Below are 27,507 nucleotides of genomic sequence, written 5' to 3'. Positions count from 1 at the left end.
CGCAGTAATGCTATGTAGTAATTACTGTATTTACAAATTTAGCACCAAAATATCACAATATATTGAAAGCATTGACTACAAAAATGCATTGGATAATCCAGAAAGTTGGATAAGCGAATGTTGGATAAGTGAGACTCTACTGTATATATATATGTGTGTGTGTGTATATACTGTATATACTTGAGTATAAGCCTAGTTTTCAGCCCTTTTTTAGAACTAAAAAAGCCCCCCTCACCTTATACTCAGGTGAGGATCCTGGTTGGCTTATATTTGGGTCAGCTTATACTCAAGAATATATGGTACATTTACTATTTTTCTCTATTATTATTGGTATTATTACATTATTATTTTACTCTATTATTATTACATTTATTATTGTACTCTATTATTGTTGCTACTATTACATTTATTTTACTCTATTTTTATTATTAATAATACATTTATTATTTCACTCTGATCTTACTATTACAGTAGAGTCTCACTTATCCAGCTTAAACGGGCCAGCAGAACGTTGGATAAGCGAATATGTTGGATAATAAGGAGGGATTAAGGAAAAGCCTATTAAACATCAAATTGCATTATTATTTTACAAATTAAGCTCCAAAACATCATGTTTTACAACAAATTTGACAGAAAAAGCAGTTCAATACACAGCAATGTTATGTAGTAATTACTGTACTTACGAATTCAGCACCAATATATTGAAAAGATTGACTACAAAAACATTGATTACTAAAAGGCCGACTGCGTTGGATAATCCAGAATGTTGGGTAAGCGAATGTTGGATGAGACTACTGTATTATGACATTTATTATTCTACTCTGTTTATTATTACATGTACTATTTTCCTGTATGTATTATTATTATTACATGTATTATTTTACCCTATTATTATTAAAAGGATACATAAGCACATTTACATTGAAGAAGATAAAAATAATGATTTGATCGAAGTTGGACAATCTTATCTCAAATTAGAGCTTGATGTAAATTTTCAAAAACATTTAACCTACTGATTTCTCAATATAATTTTTGGTATCTATTTTTATTTCTGAAATTTACTACTCTCAGCTTATACTGGAGTCAATGATTTCCCAGAATTTGTGTGTGTGTGTGTGTGTGTGTGTGTGTGTGTGGTAAAATTAGATGCCTCGGCTTATATTTGGATCGGCCTATATTCGAGTATATATGGTGTGTGTGTATACACATACAGTAGAGTCCCACTTATCCAAGCCTCGTAGTTGTGCCTCTGTTTGTAGTCTGTCTGTGCCATTTTCTTCTTCTTCTTCTTCTTCTTCTTCTTATTGTTATTATTATTATTACAGTAGAGTCTCACTTATCCAAGACTCGCTTATCCAAACTTCTGGATTATCCAATGCATTTTTGTAGTCCATGTTTTCAATATATCGTGATATTTTGGTGCTAAAGTCATAAATACAGTACAGTAGAGTCTCACTTATCCAACATTCGCTTATCCAACGTTCTGGATTATCCAATGCATTTTTGTAGTCCATGTTTTCAATATATCGTGATATTTTGGTGCTAAAGTCGTAAATACAGTACAGTAGAGTCTCACTTATCCAACATTCGCTTATCCAAGTTTCTGGATTATCCAAGCCATTTTTGTAGTCAATGTTTTCAATATATAGTGATATTTTGGTGCTAAATTCGTAAATACAGTAATTACAACATAACATTACTGTGTATTGAACTGCTTTTTCTGTCAAATTTGCTGTATAACATGATGTTTTGGTGCTTCATTTGTAAAATCATAACCTAATTTGATGTTTTTCCTTAATCCCTCCTTATTATCCAAGATATTCGCTTATCCAAGCTTCTGCTGGCCCGTTTAGCTTGGATAAGTGAGACTCTACTGTATGTGTGTGTGTGTGTGTGTATATATATATATATATATATACATATACACACTAGCTGTGCCCGGCCACCCATTGCTGTGGCAAAGTGGTGGTGGTATTGGTTAAAAATTGTTGTGTAATTTTTATTTGACGTTATTTGTATTTTTTTTATTCATTTTATTGTAAGTTATCTTTTTATTTATTATATTTTATTATTTTCTTGTATTATTTTTAGTTATTTTCTGTTATTATAGTATTTTATTGTATTAATTTTTTAGTGTTTATTATTATTTTTTATTGGGTTGCTAGGAGACCAAGTAGGCGGAGCTTAGCCTTCTAACTGGCAGCAATTGGATAAAAGCAATTATTCCTTTCTCTCTAATTAGGACTTTATTTTTCTTTTCTTTTTGTTGTATCAACCTAGAGCCGTGGATGATGGGTTGTGTTGTCAAATTTCGAGGTTGGGGGGCCTGTAGTTTTGTTGTTTTCTGGGTCGCCGTGATGCCATCACTCTTTTATATATATAGATATATATATGTAGTTGAGTGGATTCTTGTATTAATATATGCAGTGTGCTATGAAGCCATTGTCTTTGTTCATAATTCTTCTGGGATTTGTGGCTATAACTCAGTCCTACTTTCTAGTGTTTCTTTCTAATGTCCTTCTTCAAGGACCACCATTTGTAAATCTCTTACTACATGTCTGGAAAAGTTCAAACGTTCTGGGGTGTTGCTATTTCCAATGTTAGACGTGTGGCCATGAATCCTCTTGCACAGAAACTGTTTTCTAACTGTTGGATCTTGCAACCTGGGAAGGAATAATTACAAATATTCTTTCCATCTCTACTTAGCGAAGCAGGGCTAAAATTAGAACTGAGAATGATGAGACATAGTGGAAAAATCATCTCTTGCAAGAAGAGAAGGAGATGAATAAACGGAGGCTGTTAAAATCTGCATATATTGCGGGACAATGTGCCGCATTAGGAAAGAGGATAAAGCCTGGTAAAGTGGGAGGCAATGGGGAAGAAAAGGAGGGAGATCGATCAACAGGTGGATAGATTCAATTAAGAAAGCCACGGCTGCCCTGAGTGTGCAAATCCTGAACCAAGCTTTTCATGAGTGGAGATCTCTCATGGTAGGATCATCTCAAATCAAAGCCAACTTAATGGCAAATGATAACAAACATCTCTGGATCCTGTGCAGGCTTGCATAGCTGTTCTAATTATTGCTAGAAGGAGTTATCCCAGTGATTCCCAAACGGGGCACTGGAGCGATCCAGGGGGGTGGTGATAGAACACGGGGCGGGGCCAAAGGGGGGCGGAGCCTCTTCCCAAGTGCCGGAGACAGGGCCTGTTAGGACACACAGGGGGCGGAGCTAGAGGAGTGGGCGTGGCTTCTTCCCAAGAGCCCGAGACAGGGCTGAGGATCTATACCTCTCCTGAGGCGCTTGTTGGGACACAGAGGGCGGAGCTAGGAAAGGGGGCGGGGCCTCCTTCCAAGAGCCTGAGACAGGGCTGAGCCTCTATACCTCTCCTGAGAGGCCTTTTAGGACTAAAGGGCGGGGCTAGGGGTGGGGGTGGGGCCTCCTTCCAAGAGCATGAGACAGGGCTGAGCCTCTGAGGTGCCTGTTAGGACACGGGGGCGGAGCTAGAGGAGTGGGCGTGGCTTCTTTCCAAGAGCCTGAGACAGGGCTGAGCCTCTATACCTCTCCTGAGGGACCTTTTAGGACTAAAGGGCAGGGCTAGGGGTGGGGGCGGGGTCTCCTTCCAAGAGCCCGAGACAGGGCTGAGCCTCTGAGGTGCCTGTTAGGACACGGGGGCGGAGCTAGAGGAGTGGGCGTGGCTTCCTCCCAAGAGCCTGAAACAGGGCTGAGCCTCTATACCTCTCCTGAGAGGCCTTTTAGGACTAAAGGGCAGGGCTAGGGGTGGGGGTGGTGCCTCCTTCCAAGAGCCCAAGACAGGGCTGAGCCTCTGAGGTGCCTGTTAGGACACGGGGGCGGAGCTAGAGGAGTGGGCGTGGCTTCTTTCCAAGAGCCTGAGACAGGGCTGAGCCTCTATACCTCTCCTGAGGGACCTTTTAGGACTAAAGGGCGGGGCTAGGGGTGGGGGCGGGGTCTCCTTCCAAGAGCCCGAGACAGGGCTGAGCCTCTGAGGTGCCTGTTAGGACACGGGGGCGGAGCTAGAGGAGTGGGCGTGGCTTCTTCCCAAGAACCTGAAACAGGGCTGAGCCTCTATACCTCTCCTGAGAGGACTTTTAGGACTAAAGGGTGGGGCTAGGGGTGGGGGCGGGGCCTCTTCCCAAGAGCCCGAGACAGGGCTGAGCCTCTGAGGTGCCTGTTAGGACACGGGGGTGGAGCTAGAGGAGTGGGCGTGGCTTCTTCCCAAGAGCCTGAGACAGGGCTGAGCCTCTATACCTCTCCTGAGAGGCCTTTTAGGACTAAAGGGCGGGGCTAGGGGCAGGTCCTCTTCCCAAGAGCCTCTGCATACCTTCCCTGAGGCGCTTGTTAGAACACGGGGCGGGGTATAGAGGCTCAGCCCTGTCAGGCACTTGGGAAGAGGCCCCGCCCTCTCCTCTAGCCCCGCTCCGTGTCCAGGACAGGGTAGAAGCTCAGCCCTGTCTCAGAGCTCGTAACTCCGCCTATCCCAACCCTGGTTGCCCATTTGTGGCCCCGCCCACCTCCCCTCGCAGCCCTGCATCTCAGACTAGGGGAGAGGGTCAGCCCCGCCCTCTTGACCAGGAGCCCCGCCCACCCCTCTAAGCCACGCCCCCTTTCTAGGGGGCGCTGAGTCATATTTTTTCTGGAAAGGGGATGGCAGGCCAAATAAGTTGGGAACCACTGAGCTATCCAATAATGAAATGGACTACCTTGGAAGGTGATGGACTCCTTCTCTGAAGGTCTTTAAACAGGGTGAGTGGTTTAGTTGTGCATTCCGGCAGATTGGGGTTGGACTAGATGGGTCTTGAGGTCCCTTGTAGCTCTTCTGTGCTTCGATCATGTAATGGCTCATTGACTCAGCATGTGTCAGAGGTAATAGATATGAGTCACAATTCTATATGTCTCTTCACACGAACAATGATATGGAGGGTAGAGGGAGAGAAAGAACATGTTGTGGGAGATGGGTATAGAAAACTGCATCCTCATCTGAGTAATGAGTGTGAGACTCTTTCCTACGAAGAGTAAGATAATTCTGGGCATCTGAAGAAGGCTTTGATGGAAATTAAAAATTATGACCATGGAGCAAGAGGATTACAGTAGAGTCTCACTTATCCAAGCTAAACGGGCCAGCAGAACCTTGGATAAGCAAATATCTTGGATAATGAGGGATTAAGGTAAAGTCTATTAAACATCAAATTAGGTGATGATCCAAGTTTCTGGACTACCATTTTGGTAGTCAATGTTTTCAATATATCATGATATTTTGGTGCTAAATTCGTAAATACAGTAATTACAACATAACATTACTGCGTATTGAACTACTTTTTCTGTCAAATTTGTTGTATAACGTGATGTTTTGGTGCTTAATTTGTAAAATCATAACCTAATTTGATGTTTAATAGGTTTTCCTTAATCCCTCCTTATTATCCAAGATATTCGCTTATCCAGGGGTCCCCAAACTAAGGCCCGGGGGCCGGATGCGGCCCTCCAAGGTCATTTACCTGGCCCCCGCCCTCAGTTTTATAATATAATATTTATATATCATTTTAAATAATATAATATATTGTATATACATATAATATTGATAATATTATAATGTTATTCAATATAATACTAATAATATCATATAATAATATTATATGTTATATATTACATATAATATTACAGTATAGTTGTATAGTTCAATATAGTAATATATAATGCTAATATTGTTCTATGCTAATAATATATTGTATTCACATACAGCTGCTCTGAGTCCCCTTCAGGGTGAGAAGGGCAGGATGTAAATGTAATAAACGAATAAATAAGTAGTTTTAGACCTAGGCTCGCCCAAAGTCTGAAATGACTTGAAGGCACACAACAACAACAACAATCCTAATTAACTTGACTATCTCATTGGCCAGAAGCAGGCCCACATTTCCCATTGAAATCCTGAAAGGTTTATGTTGGTTACAATTGTTTTCATTTTTAAATACTGTATTGTTCTTTCATTGTTGTTGTTTTGCACTACAAATAAGACATGTGTAGTGTGCATAGGAATTTGTTCATTTTCAAATGATAATTCGGCCCCTCCACAGTCTGAAGGGTTGTGGACCGGCCCTCTGCTTTAAAAGTTTGAGGACCCCTGAGTTAGACTCTACTGTATAAAACACTGTCTTATTTTCGGGGAAAAACACAGTATAGGCAAAGCATTAGGACTGAAAGGTAAAGCTAAAGCTTTTCCCCTGACATTAAGTCTAGTCGTGTCTGACTCTGGGGGTTGGTGCTCATCTCCATTTCTAAGCTGAAGAGCCGGCATTGTCCGTAGACACCTCCAAGGTCATGTGGCCGACATGACTGCATGGAGCGCCATTACCTTCCTGCTGGCGCAGTACCTATTGATCTACTCACATTTGCATGTCTTCGAACTGCTAGAAACTGGGGCTAACAGCAGGAGCTCACCCTTGCTCCCCGGATTCGAACCGCCAACCTTTTGGTCAGCAAGTTCAACAGCTCAGCGGTTTAACCTGTTGCACCATCGTGGCCCATATTGTATGTATATATATATATACACAGTAGAGTAGAGTCTCATCCAACATAAACGGGCTGGCAGAATGTTGGATAAGCGAATATGTTGGATAATAAGGAGGGATTAAGGAAAACCTATTGGATAAAAACAATTATTGCTCTCCCTCTAATTAGGACTTTATTTTTCTTTTCTTTTTGTGGTATCAACCTAGAGGCGTGGATGATGAGTTTGTTGTCAAATTTCAAGGTTGGGGGGCCTGTAGTTTTGTTGCTTTGTGGGTTGCCGTGATGCCATCACTCATTTATATATATAGATACACATATAATACGTATTATATATATTATTATTATAATAATATATATCTATATATATAAAAGAGTGATGGCATCAGGGCAGCGGACAAAACAACAAAACTACAGGCCCCCCAACCTCGAAATTTGACAACACAACCCATCATCCACGGCTCTAGGTTGATACAACAAAAAGAAAATAAAAATAAAGTTCTAATTAGAGGGAGAGGAATAATTGTTTTTATCCAATTGCTGCCAGTTTGAAGGCTAAGCTCCACCCACTAGCAACCTACTCAGCCCAGTTAGGCCTCACTTAGGCCTCTTCCACAGATTATCAGATTTTAACTGGATTATATAGCAGTGTAGACTCAAGGCCCTTCCAAACAGCTATATAACCCATTTAGAATCTTATATTATCTGCTTTGAACTGGATTATCTTGACTCCACACTGCCAGATAATTCACTACAGCTGTGTAGAAGGGGCCTCAGATAATCCAGTTCTAAACAGATAATATAAGATTATAAATATACAGTAGAGTCTCACTTATCCAGTCCAACCCAATTCTGCCATGCAGGACACAATCCAAGCACTCCCAGCAGATGGCCACCCAGCCTCTCAATACTAATACTACTACTACTACTACTACTACTAATAATAATAATAATAATAATAATAGCAACATCATACAATCCTAAGGTTTGGAGTGACTCCTAAGGATCATCCAGATCAACTTCCTTCTGCCATGCAGGAGGACACAATCCAAGAACTCCTGACAGATGGCCATCCAGCCTCTACATAATAATGATGATGATGAAGATGATGATGATGATGATGGTAATAATAATAATAATAATAATAATAATAATAATAATAATAGCAGCATAGAATCCAAGAGTTTGGAGAGATCCCTAAGGGCCATCCAGCCCAACCCTTTCTACTATACAGCAGGACACAATCCAAGCATTCCCAACGCATGGACAACGTATAAATACTATACAATACTACACAGGGACATAGACCCCCTCTATCCTCAGCACTTTCACAGTACACAAACAACCAAATGCATACTAAACATAAAGACAACCATACAACAGACATTCAATACCACCACTACCTCAACAATTTCTCACCAACACCACCAGACTTTGCCACAGCAATGCGTGGCCGGGCACAGCTAGTTATATATATTATATATTTATCTGCTCCTGCTGTGCCGCCAAGGGCTTGGACAAACTCAGGTTACTTTGCAGTCCTCTGTTTCATAACATTGTGCACAGGGAGTAGACGGTGCAGAGGAAGAAAGTTGAACGGCACACAAAGCAGCCAGACAGGTGGCAAACAATGTTGTTAGTTTACAGGAGAAAACAGTTTCTTTCCAGGCCAGCCATGGGGATGGAGTGAGAAAAGCGCTAGCTGGCAGGGACAAAGGAGGCATGGCCAGAAGCCTTGGCCCGAGTGCCCTGGGGTGACAACGGCGGAGACCTCCGCTGCCCACCTGCCCCAGCCTTTTAATTCCTCGACTGTGTTCATTTGTGCTTTGTTGCTAGCTGGTGACATCACCCGATTGCCCACCCCCTGCCTCTTATCCGTGTCGTTTTCTCTCACTCCCTCTCTCTCTCTCTCTCTCTCAATTCGCAGACACGCAGCCAGCGAAAGAACCAACACTATGAACAGATCAACGGTGACTCCGAGGACGATCTGAGCCAGCCGAGGTGCCACGGGGAACTCTCGGCTTCTTTCTCGTTTTGGCCTCTTCGAATCATTGCGGGCATCCTTGACCGGGGCCACCTCTCCGCCTGCAGTTTTTTTTTTCTCCTTTTCCTGGCAGGGCATTCCCTTTCGGGCACTGTATGCATGACACTCCGAAAAGGAGAGAAAACCACAATCAGCATCCAAGAACACATGGCCATTGACGTCTGCCCTGGACCTATCCGCCCCATCAAGCAGATTTCGGATTACTTTCCCCGCTTTCCCCGTGGCCTCCCTGCCACGGTCAGCCGGAGCAACAGCCTGCGCTCCTCATCCAGCCAGGCCGCCGTCAGCCCCTCGGAAACAGCCCCACGGGAAGATGACGAGGACGTGGACCAACTTTTCGGGGCGTACGGGACCGAGCCGGTGGAACAGCCCGCCAAGCCAGTTGTCAAACAGGAGGAGGAGGCGGTGGATGCAGATGGATACGAATCCGACGACTGCAGTAAGTGCCCAAAGTCTTCTCTTGGGCGGTTGTTTGTTTGGGGGGTTGCCGTTTGGCTTGAGGATTTTCCTTGGTTGAGGTTATATTTGGCCAGTCCCTAGAGGTCAGAAAAACCTGGAAAGGTCAATTGATTATAATCATCTGTTATAGGCACCATCTACTATCAAACTTGCCCCGCATTTGGGGGAGAAGGATGGGAAACTGTGACTGGCTCCTTATACATCACTGGGTCCAGTTATCATCTATTCAGTGTGGACAAGGTTGGAGATGGTGGTCAAATGTCGGAGTTGCGACCTTTTGTAAAAAGCGCTGTTTGGTTGTGCATTTAAGTAAATCAGATCTAATTTGCCAAATAGTCACTGTTGAATGTTTTTATATTGTGGAATAAATTGTAAGTCGCTTGGAGCACCCTGGTGGAGAGCGACTAATTAAGAAATAAAGTGAAGTGAAAGGTTTTGATGAATGCAGGCATAGAGGGAAAGGAAACAACAAGCAGCAGAGCCCTCTTGGTTGGCTGTGCATGCGTTCTGAAGAGTTGCAAAATGCAGGCACAGCATCCTAGGCAATTCTGGAGACTTCCTGATCCATCTTAACCTTTCTTACGATTTGCACCTTTCTCTCCCTGAAAGAGAAACCCCGGTGGCGAAGTGGGTTACACCACTGAGCTGCTGAACTTGCAGACCGAAAGGTCCCAGGTTCAAACCCCGGGAACGGCGTGAGCAGCCGCTGTTAGCTCCAGCTTCTGCCAACCTAGCGGTTCGAAAACATGCCAATGTGAGTAGATCAATAGGGAAGGTAACGGCGCTCCATGCAGTCATGCCAATGGCCACATGACCTTGGAGGTGTCTACGGACAACGCCAGCTCTTCGGCATAGAAATGGAGATGAGCGCTAGCCCCCCAGAATGTGAGTAGATACTGATCTGTAGATATAGATAGATATAGACAATGATCTGTATTAATCAATAGGTACTGCTCCGGCGGGAAGGTAATGGTACTCCATGCTGTCATGCCGGCCACGTGACCTTGGAGGTGTCTACGGACAACGCCGGCTCTTGGGCTTAGAAATGGAGATGAGCACTAGCCCCCCAGAATGTGAGTAGATATTTATCTGTAGATATAGATAGATATAGATATTGATCTATATTGATCAAATAGGTACTGGAGATGAGCACTAGCCCCCCAGAATAGGTACTGGAAATGGAGATGAGCACTAGCCCCCCAGAATGTGAGTAGATATTGATCTATAGATATAGATATTGATCTGTATTGATCAATAGGTACTGCTCCGGCGGGAAGGTAATGGTGCTCCATGCTGTCATGCCTATGGCCACATGACCTTGGAGGTGTCTACGGACAACGCCGGCTCTTGGGCTGAGAAATGGAGATGAGCACTAGCCCCCCAGAAATGGAGATGAGCACTAGTCCCCCAGAATGTGAGTAGATATTGATCTATAGATATAGATATTGATCTGTATTGATCAATAGGTACTGCTCCGGCGGGAAGGTAATGGTGCTCCATGCTGTCATGCCTATGGCCACATGACCTTGGAGGTGTCTACGGACAACGCCGGCTCTTGGGCTTAGAAATGGAGATGAGCACTAGCCCCCCAGAAATGGAGATGAGCACTAGTCCCCCAGAATGTGAGCAGATATTGATCTATAGATATAGATATTGATCTGTATTGATCAATAGGTACTGCTCCGGCGGGAAGGTAATGGTGCTCCATGCTGTCATGCCGGCCACATGACCTTGGAGGTGTCTACGGACAATGCCGGCTCTTGGGCTTAGAAATGGAGATGAGAGAGTCAGAGTCAGATATGACTGGACTTAACGTCAGGGGAAAACCTTTACCTTACCTCCCCGAAAGCTTGCCTTCTTCTGTTGCAAAACACTGCGCCTTCTTCGGCTCTCTGTGGTTATAGAGAAGCCTTGCTGCCATTCTCGGCGTGTGTTTATTTGTATGCGTGCTTGTGTGCTTTACCTTTACGAGCCCGTCAAAACATCTTTCTCCCTCTGCACGGGTCTGCCAAACGATTCCACCAATCGATCCCCCTTTTTGTTCCTTGAGCCCCGCACCACTCTGTCCCTTCCGACTCCGGTGTCTCAATGTCACCGCGCCACCGCCGACCACCTTGGGTGGGCTGAGCCACACACCCACCACTGCAGCGAACATATTAACAAGAGAGAAAAAACCCACCTTTTGAGGCTTTCTCTGTTTCTTGTAAAGAGACACCAGTTGCATGTACTTCTCGGGAGGGAGGGTGTCCAAAAGAGAGGCCTGTTGCATGCTTAGCTGTCTTGGCGGTGTGTGTTTGTAGGCGTTGTTACATATATGTGTATGTATACACCGAGGTTGCCCTTCTACGTTTAACCTGCAAATAAAACTAACCCAAACAATATCCTGAAGAAATGCGGTATCTGTTTTAAGATATAGAAAGCCATGCCAGGCAGGAATCTTAGCATTTTACCATTCAACCAAGCATTCCTCTCACCGTGTTGTCGAAGGCTTTCATGGCCGGGATCACAGGGTTGTTGTATGTTTTCCGGGCTGTCTGGCCATGTTCCAGAAGTATTCTCTCCTGATGTTTCACCCACATCTGTGGCAGGCATCCTCAGAAGTTGGGAGGTATGGAGAAACTCGGCAAGGAGGGTTTATATATATCTGTGGGAAGTCCAGGGTGAGAGAAGAACTCTTTGTCAATGTGTTGTCGAAGGCTTTCATGGCCGGGATCACAGGGTTGTTGCGTCTTTTCCGGGCTCTATGGCCATGTTCCAGAAGCATTCTCTCCTGACGTTTCACCCACATATATGGCAGGCATCCTCAGAGGTTGTGAGGTATGGAGAAACTCAGCAAGGAAGGTTTATATATATCTGTGGGAAGTCCAGGGTGAGAGAAGAACTCTTTGTCAATGTGTTGTCGAAGGCTTTCATGGCTGGGATCACAGGGTTGTCCAGCCATGTTCCAGAAGCATTCTCTCCTGACGTTTCGCCCACATCTATGGCAGGCATCCTCAGAGGTTGTGAGGTATGGAAAAACTAAGCAACGTTGGTTTATATATATCTGTGGGAAGTCCAGGGTGAGAGAAGAACTCTTTGTCAATGTGTTGTCGAAGGCTTTCATGGCCGGGATCACAGGGTTGTTGCGTCTTTTCCGGGCTCTATGGCCATGTTCCAGAAGCATTCTCTCCTGACGTTTCACCCACATATATGGCAGGCATCCTCAGAGGTTGTGAGGTATGGAGAAACTCAGCAAGGAAGGTTTATATATATCTGTGGGAAGTCCAGGGTGAGAGAAGAACTCTTTGTCAATGTGTTGTCGAAGGCTTTCATGGCTGGGATCACAGGGTTGTCCAGCCATGTTCCAGAAGCATTCTCTCCTGACGTTTCGCCCACATCTATGGCAGGCATCCTCAGAGGTTGTGAGGTATGGAAAAACTAAGCAACGTTGGTTTATATATATCTGTGGGAAGTCCAGGGTGAGAGAAGAACTCTTTGTCAATGTGTTGTCGAAGGCTTTCATGACCGGGATCACAGGGTTGTTGCGTCTTTTCCGGGCTGTATGGCCATGTTCCAGAAGTATTCTCTCCTGACGTTTCGCCCACATCTATGGCAGACATCCTCGGAGGTTGTGAGGTATGGAGAAACTCAGCAAGGAAGGTTTATATATATCTGTGGGAAGTCCAGGGTGAGAGAAGAACTCTTTGTCAATGTGTTGTCGAAGGCTTTCATGGCCGGGATCACAGTGTTGTCCAGCCATGTTCCAGAAGCATTCTCTCCTGACGTTTCGCCCACATCTATGGCAGGCATCCTCACAGGTTGTGAGGTATGGAAAAACTAAGCAACGTTGGTTTATATATATCTGTGGAAAGTTCAGGGTGAGAGAAGAACTCTTTGTCAATGTGTTGTCGAAGGCTTTCATGGCCGGGATCACAGGGTTGTTGTGTCTTTTCCGGGCTGTCTGGCCATGTTCCAGAAGCATTCTCTCCTGACGTTTCGCCCACATCTATGGCAGGCATCCTCAGAGGTTGTGAGGTATGGAGAAACTAAGCAAGGAAGGTTTATGAACCAACCTGTCTTATTTTCCCCAAAAATAAGACAGTGTCTTATATTAATTTTTGCTCCCAAAGATGCGCTAGGTCTTTATCTTTCAGTCCTAATGCTTTGCCTATACTGTGTTTCCCCAAAAATAAGACAGTGTCTTATACAGTACAGTCTCCCTTATCCAAGCTAAACGGGCCGGCAGAAGCTTGAATAAGCGAATATCTTGGATAATAAGGAGGGATTAAGGAAAAGCCTATTAAACATCAAAATAGGTTATGATTTTACAAATTAAGCACCAAAACATCATGTTATACAACAAATTTGACAGAAGAAGTCGTTCATTACACATTAATGCTATGTAGTAATTACTGTATTTATGAATTTAGTACCAAAATATCACAATGCATTGAAAACATTGACTACAAAAATGTGTTGGATAATCCAAAATGTTGGATTGTGAGTGTTGGATAAGTGAGACTCTACTGTGCGTGTATATACAGTATATAATATACAACTTAATTTATAATATATAATAATATAATATTGATAATATTATAATGTATCACAATATAATAGGAGCCCCAGTGGTGAAGTGTGTTAAAGCGCTGAGCTGCTGAACTTGCAGACCAAAAGGTCCCAGGTTCAAATCCCGGGAGTGGGGTGAGCGCCCGCTGTTAGCTCCAGCTCCTGTCAACCTAGCAGTTCGAAAACATGCCAATGTGAGTAGATCAATAGGTACCGCTCTGGCGGGAAGGTAATGGCGCTCCATGCAGTCATGCCAGTGGCCACATGACCTTGGAGGTGTCTACGGACAACGCCAGCTCTTTGGCTTAGAAATGCAGATGAGCACCAACCCCCAGAGTCAGACACAACTGGACTTAACATCAATACCTACAATATAATACTGATAATAATACAATTTAATAATATTAATTATATATTATATATTAAATGTAATATTACTAATATAATATTACAATGTAATGATATAGTACAATTATGTATTAAATGTAATATTACTAATAATATTACAATGTAATGATATAGTACAATATAGTAATTTAATGCTAGTATTGTACTATACTAATAATATAATGTATTGTATGTGAATGGAATTTGTAAGCCGCTCTGAGTCCTCTTTGGGGTGAGAAGGGCGGCATATACATGTAGTAAATAAATAAATAAATGTTCTAGAAGTATTCTCTCCTGACGTTTCTCCCACATCTATGGCAGGCATCCTCAGAGGTTGTGAGGTATGGAGAAACTAAGCAAGGAAGGTTTATGAGCACTTGATGAACCAACCTGGACACTGTATATTATTTGAGAACACAGAAATGCTTGACCACTCCAACAACTATCATGTCAGACTACACAGAGAAGTCATTGAAATTCACAAGCATGTGGACAACTTCAACAGAAAGGAGGAAACCATGAAAATGAACAAAATCTGGCTACCAGTATTAAAAAACTCAAAAATCAGAACAGTAAATAAGAAGCAACACTCTGAAAACAGAGGAGTTCCAGACATGGGAACCAGGGGCAGCTAACAAAGGATGCTCCCAGGCAGGAAGAAGCCAGAAGATGAAGCTATTCAATGCTTATTAAGGTGATTAACTACAACATTCACACTGGCCTCCAACTGACAAAGAGTTCTTCTTTCACCCTGGACTTTCCACAGATATATATAAACCTTCCTTGCTTAGTTTCTCCATAGCTCACAACCTCTGAGGATGCCTGCCATAGATGTGGGCAAAACGTCAGGAGAGAATACTTCTGGAACATGGACACACAGCCTGGAAAACATACAACAATTCCTCTCACCTTTCTTTCCTTCCCAAATAGACCTCCTGGTCAAGCTTTACAGCTCATTGATGCACATTGATGTGGGGAAAATTCACCAGTTGAATTTTGTTTTCTTTGTTGGCTATCTAAGAAGTACACCTTCTGGGATGCTGTATGGCTATTGTTCCAGAAGCATTCTCTCCTGACATTTCGTCCACTTCTATGGCAGGCATCCTCAGAGGTTGTGAGGTCTGTTGGAAACGAGTCAAGTGGGGTTTATATATATCTGTGGAATAATGTCCAGGGTGAGAAATAAATAATAAAATAAATAATAAATAATAATGTTGGAATTGGCTACCTTGATTAGAATTGAATCGCTTTTCAACTTGAAAGCCTGGCTCTTGCTGCCTGGGGACACCCTTTGTTGGGAGGTGTTAGCTGGCCCTGATGGTTTCCTGTCTGGAATTCCCCTGTCTTCTGAGTGTTGTTTTTTATTTACTGTCCTGATTTTAGAGTTGTTTTTTTTTAATACTGGTTGCCAGATTTTGTTCATTTGGATGGTTTCCTCCTTTCTGTTGAAATTGTCCACATACTTGTGGATCTCAATGGCTTCTCTGTGTAGCTTGAAATTATTAGGAATATATTCATAACCTGTTAGGATTATGATACCAATATGGTTAGATATTGGTGCAGAGTAACAAAAATACAGACTTGGCCAAGGGGTTTATGTGAGCAGAGGTGAGAAAAAGCAAAATAGCCAGCCTCCCTTTCCCTTTAAAGAGTCATGCGCATAAAACAAGCATCAGAGACATCAAAAGTAAAAGAGTAAAAATATGTTTACTCACAATCTTGTATGATGGTGGTCATACAGGTAAAAACATCTTAGTTCCAAAAAGAATACAACAATAACAACAACAACAACAACTCTTTATTGATTAGTCAATTTTGACCATATCAAAACATGCGACATCTGCCACCCCATTGATCGCCAGGGTTGATTCGGCAAAAAGAATACAGTTCAGGATACTACATATCTCTTAAACAAGAAGTAGCATCAGCATGGCAGGATCAAGAAGGAGGAAGAGGTGAAGAGAGAGAGAACAAAAGAAAGTCTCCCCTTTTATGCCCCAAATTCGAAAGGCATATGTAACTTTCTGTATGTCTCCAGGAAGTATATCCCCATTTCCGACATCACATGCAAAACCCCTAAAACGGTGCCATCAACTCTGGAATGCAGCTTTGGCTTCAGGTTACTAAGCAACAAACAAAACTAACTACATAAACCATCTCACATTGAAAATGCATGCATGATTGCTAGATAACCCAACAGAAATGGTGGTTGTTAGAGTGGTCCAGCATTTCTGTGTTCTCAAATAATAATTTGAGGCATTTACGCTTGCCTCAAACAGACAAGAGTTCTTTCTTCCTCCTAGACATTATTCCAGATACATAAACTCCTCTCGCCTAGTTTCCAACAGACCTCACAATCTCTGAGGATGCCTGCCATAGATGTGGGCAAAACGTCAGGAGAGAATGCTTCTGGAACATGGCTGTACGACCCAGAAAACTCACAGCAACCCAGTGATTCCGGCCACGAAAGCCTTTGACAACACATGATTCACTTTCTCCCGAGAAAAAGTGTGCTAATGGATTTCCACCATGTTTATCTCCTTGAGAAGTATTGCACACTTGGAATAAGATGCACCCCATTGGCACAGTGTGTACAAAGTCGGGTTTAATTCCTTATTCTCACTAGTTTTAAAATTATAGGTATAATATGCTTTTGGTAGATCTTCAGAATGATAGTCTTCGTGTTTTAAATTGTTCTGATTTTATTGGCCACTATTCTGAAATTCAACTCTTCCTGTATTCAACCGCATGTCCAGCTCAGAATACAAGCAAAACTCTGTTTCACAAATAGATCTCAGCCCTTGAGTTTGAAAGTGGGCAGGGAAGAGAAACAGACGAGAAGTTGTCTTCCTCTGTCAGTTTGCACTTCCAAAATTCATCTGATCCGCTTTCTCCGCTTCTAAGGAATGGCAGACTAAGAATTTCATTCCCGTGAAAAGCTTATTTAATTCATGCTTCCTGAGTTTTGCTTCAGATCCACTTATCTGGCAGAATTTGTGCTTGGATTCCAAAGAGAAGGCAGTTCAACTACAAACTGTTGTAGGGTTTTGCGAAGAAGGGAAGGACGGGGTTGCTGTGTGTCTTTCGGGCTGTATGGCCGTGTTCCAGAAGCATTCTCTCCTGACGTTTCGCCCACAACCTCAGAGGTTGTGAGGTTTATTGGAAACTAGCCTAGTGGGGTTTATTATGTCTGTGGATTACTCTTTTTGAGGAATTATTTGTACAAGTTGTCCCATTCTGCCTGGAACCCCGTAGCCTATGGGTTTGTGTCCTAACCACTCAGTGATCCTTGATGACATTCTCACAAAAGGTGTGTGTGTGTGTTTGTGGGGAGAAATGGTGGAACAATTGTGAGGCGTTCCGGCTAGTTGTTGTTTTTTTCATAGCTTATGTGGGGAATGATAAATGCCTATAGCTTTAGAGGTGACACATTTTCCAAATGTGTTTCCCTCTGAACTTTCCTTGGAGTATGGGATCAAAAGCAAAGCAGAAACGGAACAAAACCAAACCAAAACATCCTACACCTTTTCCTTGGGGGAGGTGCTGTGCGTCTAAATTTCAGCTGGGAAAGGGAAACGAAAGCCCGTGAATCCAAGAGGAAATGTGCCTCTGAGAAGCAGAGAGAGCAGACCAGCAAAAGGCCGACTGGGGAATTAAATGCTTCGTAGCACACCAGGTGCGGATGTCTGTTTTGGTGAGTTTTTTCCATTAGGAGATCTGCTGAGCATTAGTTTGCATCTTTGAAAGCTGCCTGGGATTGAAAGAAGGCAGACGTACGCAGGGCCAGCCCTAGGTAATTTTCAAGTGTAAGCGAACAGAATTATACAAGCTAAACGGGCCGGCAGAACCTTGGATAAGCGAATATCTTGGATAATAAGGAGGGATTAAGGAAAAGCCTATTAAGCATCAAATTACATTAAGATTTTACAAATCAAGCATCAAAACATCATGTTTTACAACAAATCGACAGAAAAAGCAGTTCAATACATGGTAATGTTATGTAGGAATTACTATACAGTAGAGTCTCACTTATCCAGCATAAATGGGCCGGCAGAACGTTGGATAAGCTAATATGTTGGATAATAAGGAGGGATCAAGGAAAAGCCTATTAAACATCAAATTAGGTTATGATTTTACAAATTAAGCACCAAAACATTATGTTTTACAACAAATCGACAGAAAAAGCAGTTCAATACATGGTAATGTTATGTAGGAATTACTATACAGTAGAGTCTCACTTATCCAACATAAACGGGCCGGCAGAAGGTTGGATAAGCTAATATGTTGGATAATAAGGAGGGATCAAGGAAAAGCCTATTAAACATCAAATTAGGTTATGAATTTACAAATTAAGCACCAAAACATCATGTTATATACAACAAATTTGACAGAAAAAGCAGTTCAATATGCAGTAATTCTATGTAGTAATTACTGTATTTATGAATTTAGCACCAAAATATCACGATGTATTGAAAACATTGACTACAAAAATGCGTTGGATAATCCAGAAGCTTGGATAAGTGAGTGTTGGATAAGTGAGACTCTACTGTATTTATGAATTTAGCACCAAACCTTGAACAGGGATATAGGGCCCAGGCTGTGGCGCAGGCTGGAGAGCAAGCCAGCTGCAACCAGCTGCAATGAATCACTCTGACCAGGAGGTCATGAGTTCGAGGCCTGCTCGGAGCCTATGTTTGTCTTGTCTTTGTTCTATGTTAAAAGACATTGAATGTTTGCCTATATGGGTAATGTGATCCGCCCTGAGTCCCATTCGGGATGAGAAGGGCGGAATATAAATACTGTAAACAAATACATAAACACAACTCAATTTTGTGCCTCCATCATGAGGATGCTGGACGGATTATTCATCCTCAATTGTTTCTCTGGGTTGCTATCCTGCCCAAAATAGTGACACGTGCAGACAGAAATTCAACAGGTCTTCCTCTTGCGGACTTGAGCTTCTTCGTCTCTGTCTTAAGTGAGCTGGAACCTGGAAGCAACACAACGATATTGTGCTGGAAGCTGGAGAAGGTTTAAATTGCCTCTGTGTCTGTCTCTGTCTCTGTTCTATGTTACATGGCATTGAGTGTTTACCTTATATGTGTACAATGTGAGAAAGAAGGGCGGAATATAAATACTGTAAATAGATAAATAAAATTGAGGGGAAGCATCCTTTCTAAATGACTCAGCAAGGGGGAAAAGGAAGATGGATTTTGGGGTGGGTGGAAAGTACTATACCTCTCCCCTCGCCTCCTCTCTGTTCATTAAGCAGCCAAGATTCTTGCTATATAAATATATATATATATTCATTAGCAGCTGTTGATAATCTTGAAGGAGGCAACAAAACCTGAGATTGCATTTGAGCGATGCCAACAAAATTGGCAAAGGAAGCAAAGAGTCTGAATTGTGGAAATGTGGGGAGGAGGCGAGGGAAACAGGAAGGGAGAGAAGTTTGAGGAATGATTGAGAGACATCAGGGATAAAAAACACACACACTCGGTTAGCATATGGCCATGGCTGCTATTTTTACACAGCTGTACTTTTCCCCCTCCACCGTTTTGGATTATGCAAGATAGAAGTAAGATGTACATGTGCTGCGATGGTCCAGCTTCATCATTAGTGTCTGGAGAGACTGTGAGTTTTCTGGGCTGTCTGGCCATGTTCCAGAAGCATTCTCTCCTGACGTTTCACCCACATCTGTGGCAGGCATCCTCAGAGGTTGTGAGGTCTGTTGGGAACCAGGCAAGTGGGGTTTATATATCTGGTTGTAAACAGAAGGTCAGCTGCTGCCCTCTCCTCCTTTTTGCCTTGTGTTTATTTGTGTTGTATTTTGAAATGGTCATATGACTGATCAAATTTTTTATTATTATTATTATTATTATTATTATTATTATTATTATTATTATTGTTGTTGTATGACACAGCAAACAAGATAGATATGCTGGATTTTGTATCACAAACTCACAAGTCGAACACTTCCCAAGTATCTAGGACTGTGTGATGTATTATTATTATTATCAACACAACGACGTTGTATGGCACAGCAAACAAGATAGATATGCTGGATTTTGTATCACAAAATCACAAGTCGAACACTTCCCAAGTGTCTAGGACTGTGTGATGTATTTTCGGATGATGCGCACAGATCCCAGTCGGGTGGCCTTTTGCAGTTGGCAGATCATAATTTTGTCCATATCTATTGTTTCCAAATGTCGGCTGAGATCTTTTGGCACAGCACCCAGTGTGCCCATCACCACCGGGACCACCTGCACTGGTTTCTGCCAGAGTCTTTGAAGTTCAATCTTGAGGTCCTGATAGCGGCTGAGTTTTTCCTGTTGTTTTTCATCAATTATTATTATTATTATTATTATTATTATTATTATTATTATTATTGTATGACACAGCAAACAAGATAGATATGCTGGATTTTGTATCACAAAATCACAAGTCGAACACTTCCCAAGTGTCTAGGACTGTGTGATGTATTATTATTATTATTATTATTATTATTATTATTACTATTACTATTACTATTATTATTACTATTATTACTATTACAGTAGAGTTTCACTTATCCAAGACTCGCTTATCCAACGTTCTGGATTATCCAAGGCATTTTTGTACTCAATGTTTTCAATACATCGTGAGATTTTGGTGCTAAATTCGTAAATACAGTCATTACAACATAACATTACTGCATATTGAACTACTTTTCCTGTCAAATTTGTTGTCTAACATGATATTTTGGTGCTTAATTTGTAAAATCATAACCTAATTTGAGGTTTAATAGGTTTTTCCTTCATCCCTCCTCATTATCCAAGATATTCAGTTATCCAAGGTTCTGCCGGCCCGTTTAGCTTGGATAAGGGAGACTCTACTGTATTATTGGGGCTCCTGGTGGCACAGTGTTAAAGTGCTGAGCTGCTGAACTTGTGCACTGAAAGGTCCCAGGTTCAAATCCCGGGAACGGAATGAGCGCCCACTGTTAGCTCCAGCTTCTGCCAACCTAGCAGTTCGAAAACATGCCAATGTGAGTAGATCAATAGGGAAGGTTACGGCGCTCCATTCAGTCATGCCTATGGCTACATGACCTTGGAGGTGTCTACGAACAACGCCGGCTCTTTGGCTTAGAAATGGAGATAAGCATCAACCCCCAGAGTCAGACATAACTGGACTTAACGTCAGGGGAAAAGCTTTACCTTTACTATATCTGTGGACTAATATCCAGAGTAGGAGAAAGAGCCTGTTGGAGGCAAGTATGAATGTTGCAATTGCCTATCTTGATTAGCATTGAATGGCCTTGGAGCCTCAAAGCCTGGCTGCTTTCTGCCTGGGGGAATCCTTTGTTTGGGGGGGGGGGGTAGCTGACCCTGATTGTTTCCTGTCTGGGATTACTCAAGTTGCTGAACTCCATGCGCTCACCCAATTGGATAACTCCTTAAAAGTTTAAATGCAAGGTGGGCATGGAAATGTACCTCTTTTTTACACTTCCACTGTATATAAGAAAACTCTTTACCCGGGCTGGATTCGAACAACTCGACATTAAGTCTAAGCTTGGTAGACATCAGAATATCCCATAGACAAAGAGAACCTGTGGGTGCCGTGAGGCAGATGCAGAAGTGGAGGATTCAGAACACTTTTTCTTAAAATGCCCCTATTACAACAAGATTCGATCTTTCTATTTAGAGCCTCTGCTTGAGAACCACACTCATTTGGAGAATAAGGAGAAATTGCACATCCTTCTACAGGGTTCAGATAAAAACTCTATTTTAAAACTGACCCTTTTTACGCAAAAAGCGCTGGCCATCCCCAAGAAGATGGAAGCGGACAGCTGTGATATTAATGCCAATAACAACATCCAAATTTAAAATTTACTATGGACAAGCCACGAGTTTTACTTACCCTTGCCCCCGCTTAAACCTTACCTTAAGGGAATAATTAATTTTAATTTTAATCTTTTTATTCTGTATTTGCCCAACTACCTAGGAGTGGGTTGGTAGGCTAGTAGGCCGGGATGCTTTGTATCTATACATGGTTTTACTCAGGGGTCCTCAAACTTTTTAAGCCAAGGGCCGGTCCACAATCCTTCAGACTGTTGAGGGGCCGGATTATCATTTGAAAATAAAATACAAACAAATTCCGATGCACACTGCACATGTCTTATTTGTAGTGCAAAAACAACAACAACAACAACGAAAGAACAATACATTATTTAAAAATAAAAACAATTTTAACCAACATACATTTATCAGGATTTCAGTGGAAAGTGTGGTCCTGCTTCTGGCCAATGAGATAGTCAAGTTAATTAGGGTTGTTGTTGTTGTTGTTGTTGTTGTTGTTGTGTACCTTCAAGTCATTTCAGACTTTGGGCGAGCCTAAGTGTAAAATTTATTTATTTATTATTTATTTATTTACTGCATTTATTTATTTACTGCATTTATTTACTACATTTGTATCACACTCTTCTCACCCCAAAGGGGACTCAGAGTGGCTTACAAATTATATGTACATACAATATATTATATTATTAGCATAGCACAATATTAGCATTATATATTACTATACTGAACTATACCACTATCTCTATATATAAAAGAGTGATGGCATCAGGGCAGCGGACAAAACAACAAAACTACAGGCCCCCCAACCTTGAAATTTGACAACACAACCCATCATCCACGGCTCTAGGTTGATACAACAAAAAGAAAAGAAAAATAAAGTCCTAATTACAGGGAGAGGAATAATAGTTTTTATCCAATTGCTGCCAGTTTAGAGGGCTAAGCTCTGCCCACTTGGGTCTGCTAGCAACCTACTCAGCCCAGGGGACAGGCACAGTTAGGCCTCACTTAGGCTTCTTCCACAGATTATCAGATTTGAACTGGATTATATGACAGTGTAGACTAAAGGCCCTTCCACACAGCTATATTATCCATTTAGAATCTTATATTATCTGCTTTGAACTGGATTATCTTGACTCCACACTGCCATATAATCCACTTCAGTGTGCATATTAAACATAAAGACAACTATACAACAGACATTCAATGCCACCACTACCTCAACAATTTCTCACCAACACCACCAGACAACACCACAGCAACGCGTGGCCGGGCACAGCTAGTACTGTAATATTATAGTAATATTATATGTAATATAGAATACATAATTAATATTATTATATGGTATTAGTGTTATATTGTATTACATTATAATATTATCAATATTACATGTATATACAATATATTATATTATAAAACTGAGGGCGGGGGCCAGGTAAATGACCTCGGAGGGCTGCATCCGGCCCCCGGGCCTTAGTTTGGGGACCCCTGGTTTTACTGTATGTATGGGTAAGTGTGTACGTTTTGTATGTTTCACATGTTTTGATATGGTCAAAATTGACTAATCAATAAAGAGTTGTTGTTGAAACTTTGTACTAAACCACAAAGCAAAGACGGTCAGAGAGGGTTTATACTGTAAGATGTGTCTTAAGTTCTATATATTGGGATCAATCGGTTGATCAGTCAATCAGAATTGCCAAGCCTCCTGCCTGATGAGGGTGCCCACCCTTGCTTTCCCATTCCTCCTAAGTGTCATGCCATATTTCTCCTCCTGTGTGCTCCATACTGCTTCTCCCTTTCTTCTCCTAGCCTGGTTTGTCTACTCCCTTCTTCTTCCTTTTCCAGGAACTCCAAGGGGAAGCCAAGGGAGGGTCCATGTCTGGCAAGGCGGCTGCTCTTTCACGCTCTGCTCTTTGTCGACAAACAAGCCTCCTCTTGGCACAGGCCGGTCTTTCCAGGCACAACTCCCTGGGCAGTGCTCGGTAGCCCCAGCCGCTTGTTTCCCCGCCAATATCGGCTTCCCGATCTTGTGTTCCTCTTCAAAATAATGTCCCTGCAATCGTGCCTCTTGCTTTGGCAGAGCTGCGCTGTAGGCATGTCCTCTGAGTATGCAAGGGAAAGAAAGCCTTTTTCCTCTATTTGACTCTTGTGGTTAATTTTATCAAACTATATATAAAGGACTAGCTGTGCCCGGCCACGCGTTGCTGTGGCTTATCTGGTGGTGTTGGTGAGAAATTGTTGAGGTAGTGGTGGTATTGAATGTCTGTTGTATGGTTGTCTTTATGTTTAGTATGCACACTGAAGTGGATTATATGGCAGTGTGGAGTCAAGATAATCCAGTTCAAAGCAGATAATATAAGATTCTAAATGGGTTATATAGCTGTTTGGAAGGGCCTTGAGTCTACACTGCCATATAATCCAGTTAAAATCTAATAATCTGTGGAAGAGGCCTAAGTGAGGCCTAATTGTGTCTGTCCCCTGGGCTAAGAAGGTTGCTAGGAGACCAAGTGGGTGGAGCTAAGCCCTCTAACTGGCAGCAATTGGATAAAAACTATTATTCCTCTCCCTGTAATTAGGACTTTATTTTTCTTTTGTTTTTGTTGTATCAACCTAGAGCCGTGGATGATGGGTTGTGTTGTCAAATTTCAAGGTTGGGGGGCCTGTAGTTTTGTTGTTTTGTCCGGTGCCCTGATTCCATCACTCTTTTATATATACAGTAGAGTCTCACTCATCCAAGCCTCGCTTATCCAAGCCTCTGGATAATCCAAGCCATTTTTGTAGTCAATGTATTCAATATATCGTGATATTTTGGTCCTAAATTCGTAAATACAGTAATTACAACATACCATTTCTGCATATTGAACTACTTTTTCTGTCAAATTTGTTGTCTAACATGAAGTTTTGGTGCTTAATTTGTAAAATCATAACCTAATTTGATGTTTAATAGGCTTTTCCTTAATCCCTCCTTATTATCCAAGTTATTCGCTTATCCAAGCTTCTGCCGGCCCATTTAGCTTGGATAAGTGAGACTCTACTGTATATAGAAAAGAACCTTCTGGCCTGCAGAAGCTGGTAGTTTCCGTGTCGGTGAAGTGGCAAATTTGAACCAGCTTTGGGGGAACTCTCCACAGTTCTGAAAGTGACTCCTAAATTGCCAAGCAAAACCTGGAATGGATTCAGCATCTCACTGACATGGAAATGACCAGGCGCTGGTGCTCTTGACTTCTCAATGACGTTGTGGATAAATGTCTAGCAGGTTGATGTGTTGTCGAAGGCTTTCATGGCCGGGATCACAGGGTTGTTGTATGTTTTCCGGGCTGTATGGCCATGTTCCAGAAGTATTCTCTCCTGACGTTTCTCCCACATCTATGGCAGGCATCCTCAGAGGTTGTGAGGCATGGATAAACTAGGCAAGGAAGGAGATATATATATATATCTGTGGAGAGTCCAGGGTGTGACAAGAGTGTCAGTTGGAAGCCAAGGAGGCTAATGACTTTGAACAAAGGATGCCCCCCAGGCAAGAGACAAACCTTTCCAATGCTAATTAGGGTGATTAACTGAAACATTAATGCTGGCTTCCCAGTGACAAAGGACTCTTGTCACACCCTGGACTCTCCACAGATATATATTCTTTCCTTTCCTTACTTAGTTTATCCATACCTCACAACTCTGAGGATGCCTGCCATAGATGTGGGCGAAACGTCAGGAGAGAATACTTCTGGAACATGGCCACACAGCCCGAAAGACATACAACAACCCTCTAATTAGGGTGATTAACTGAAACATTAACGTTGGCTTCCCAGTGACAAAGGACTCTTGTCACACCCTGGACTCTCCACAGATATATATTTTTTCCTTCCTTGCCTAGTTTATCCATGCCTCACATGCCTGCCATAGATGTGGGCGAAACGTCAGGAGAGAATACTTCTGGAACATGGCTACACAGCCCAAAAGACATACAACAACCCTCTAATTAGGGTGATTAACTGAAACATTAACGCTGGCTTCCCAGTGACAAAGGACTCTTGTCACACCCTGGACTCTCCACAGATTTATATATTTTCCTTCCTTGCCTAGTTTATCCATACCTCACAACCTCTGAGGATGCCTGCTATAGATGTGGGCAAAATGTCAGGAGAGAATACTTCTGGAACATGGCTACACAGCCGAAAGACATACAACAACCCAGATTAGGGAAAAATTGGGAAACAAAGGTGAAACAAAGAGAAGTGTATTGTCCGTCTAGGGAACCAAAGAGCCCGAGAGTCTTTGTGGTTTGGGAGCTGCTCATAACATTCCGGTTAAACTGTTCTGAAATGTTATCTTGTTCTTTTTTTAACAAGATGTGGAAGGCATAGCGATACATTTGCTGCAAAGGTCAAACCATTTGTTTAGTTTCTGCATTGCGCTCACATGTCCCCCTCGGAATCCTTTTAAATCCCTCTTCTTCTCTTCGTTTTGTGACAATGCCCTTGGATCACCGGAAGACGAAAAGTAGATTGGAAGGGCAGACGGGGATCAAAAGCCAGTTAATGAATTCACGTTTCTTAACGGCCCCTTTTTTATTATTATTATTTTCATTGCTGCAGAGGGAATGCCAGCCCCATATTAAGCAGTCACAGCTGTCTCCGACAGTTTTCCTAGCGCTGTCGATTTTTTTAATAAGGCTCCACTCCACACATTGTGTTTCGGAAAAGACACATCTCGGGATGCCTCTGTGGCAGCTTGGAGGGACACGGAACGAAATGGCAGGGTTATTCCCGATCCTTTATCTTTGTGTCTTGGAGCTCACCTCTCCAATTAAAAAATGTAAAGTCAAATGAGAAACTTGGCACAAGAAAGGGAAGGTGGCATGCAAAGGGGCAGCTGGGTTCCCATCCTTCATTCAGCATCAGGCCGTCCAACTGTGTTCATTTGGCAGCAACAGTCCTGATTAATCTTCGCCGAGGTTGTGAGACGTTGGGGGGTTTGAAAGCAACGTCTGGCATTAAAAAGCAGGTATTTTTCGACGACTGAAAAGTCCGAGAGCTCCCAGCAAATTATTTCAAAAGTAAAATTGTACAAATTGTATAAGGTTGTGGGCAGGCTGGTGAGCAGCCTGCTGCAATAAATCACTCTGACCATGAGGTCATGAGTTCGAGGCCAGCCCCTAATAAAAAATAGCCCCTGCTCGTTGCTGACCTAACAACCCGAAAGATAGTTGTATCTACCAAGTAGGAAATAAGGTACCACTTATAAGGTGGGGAGGCTAATTTAACTAATTTACGACGTTGGAATGAGGAAGTGCCATCAGAGTGGATGATGAAGCTACTCCCCCTTGTGGCCAGAATCGAACATCCCCTCAGGAGAAGGTTAAATTGCCTCTGCGTCTGTCTCTGTCTCGGTTCTATGTGTATATGGGCATTGAATGTTTGCCCTATATGTATATACAGTAGAGTCTCACTTATCCAAGCCTCGCTTATCCAAGCTTCTGGATAATCCAAGCCATTTTTGTAGACAATGTTTTTAATACATCATGATATTTTGGTACTAAATTCGTAAATACAGTAATTACTACAGAGCATTACCATGTATTGAACTACTTTTTCTGTCAAATTTGTTGTATAATATGATGTTTTGTTGCTTAATTTGTAAAATCGTAACCTAATTTGATGTTTAATAGGCTTTTTCTTGATCCCTCCTTATTATCCAAGATATTCGCTTATCCAAG

The 27,507-nt window shown here is 42.3% G+C and overlaps 1 protein-coding gene across 3 annotated transcripts in view; it reads left to right on the top strand.

Annotated features, from left to right (window-relative positions):
• doc2b (double C2 domain beta) overlaps positions 1–27,507 on the top strand; it is a 153,294-nt gene that overhangs the window by 1,796 nt on the left and 123,991 nt on the right. The window contains exon 2 of one of the 3 annotated variants that reach the window (XM_062958948.1): positions 8,449–9,004. In XM_062958948.1, coding sequence (XP_062815018.1) covers positions 8,665–9,004 — 340 coding nt within the window. In that variant the 5' untranslated portion in view covers positions 8,449–8,664. Of the gene's footprint in view, positions 1–8,165; positions 9,005–27,507 lie in introns of those variants that run through there. The other 2 variants (XM_062958947.1, XM_062958949.1) reach the window with 2 other exon arrangements.

The sequence above is a fragment of the Anolis carolinensis genome, unplaced genomic scaffold (assembly GCF_035594765.1).
Source record: "Anolis carolinensis isolate JA03-04 unplaced genomic scaffold, rAnoCar3.1.pri scaffold_7, whole genome shotgun sequence".
In the NCBI taxonomy this organism is placed as follows: domain Eukaryota; kingdom Metazoa; phylum Chordata; class Lepidosauria; order Squamata; family Dactyloidae; genus Anolis; species Anolis carolinensis.
Note: the sequence above shows the minus strand (reverse complement) of the source record. Positions and strands in the feature narration are given on the sequence as shown.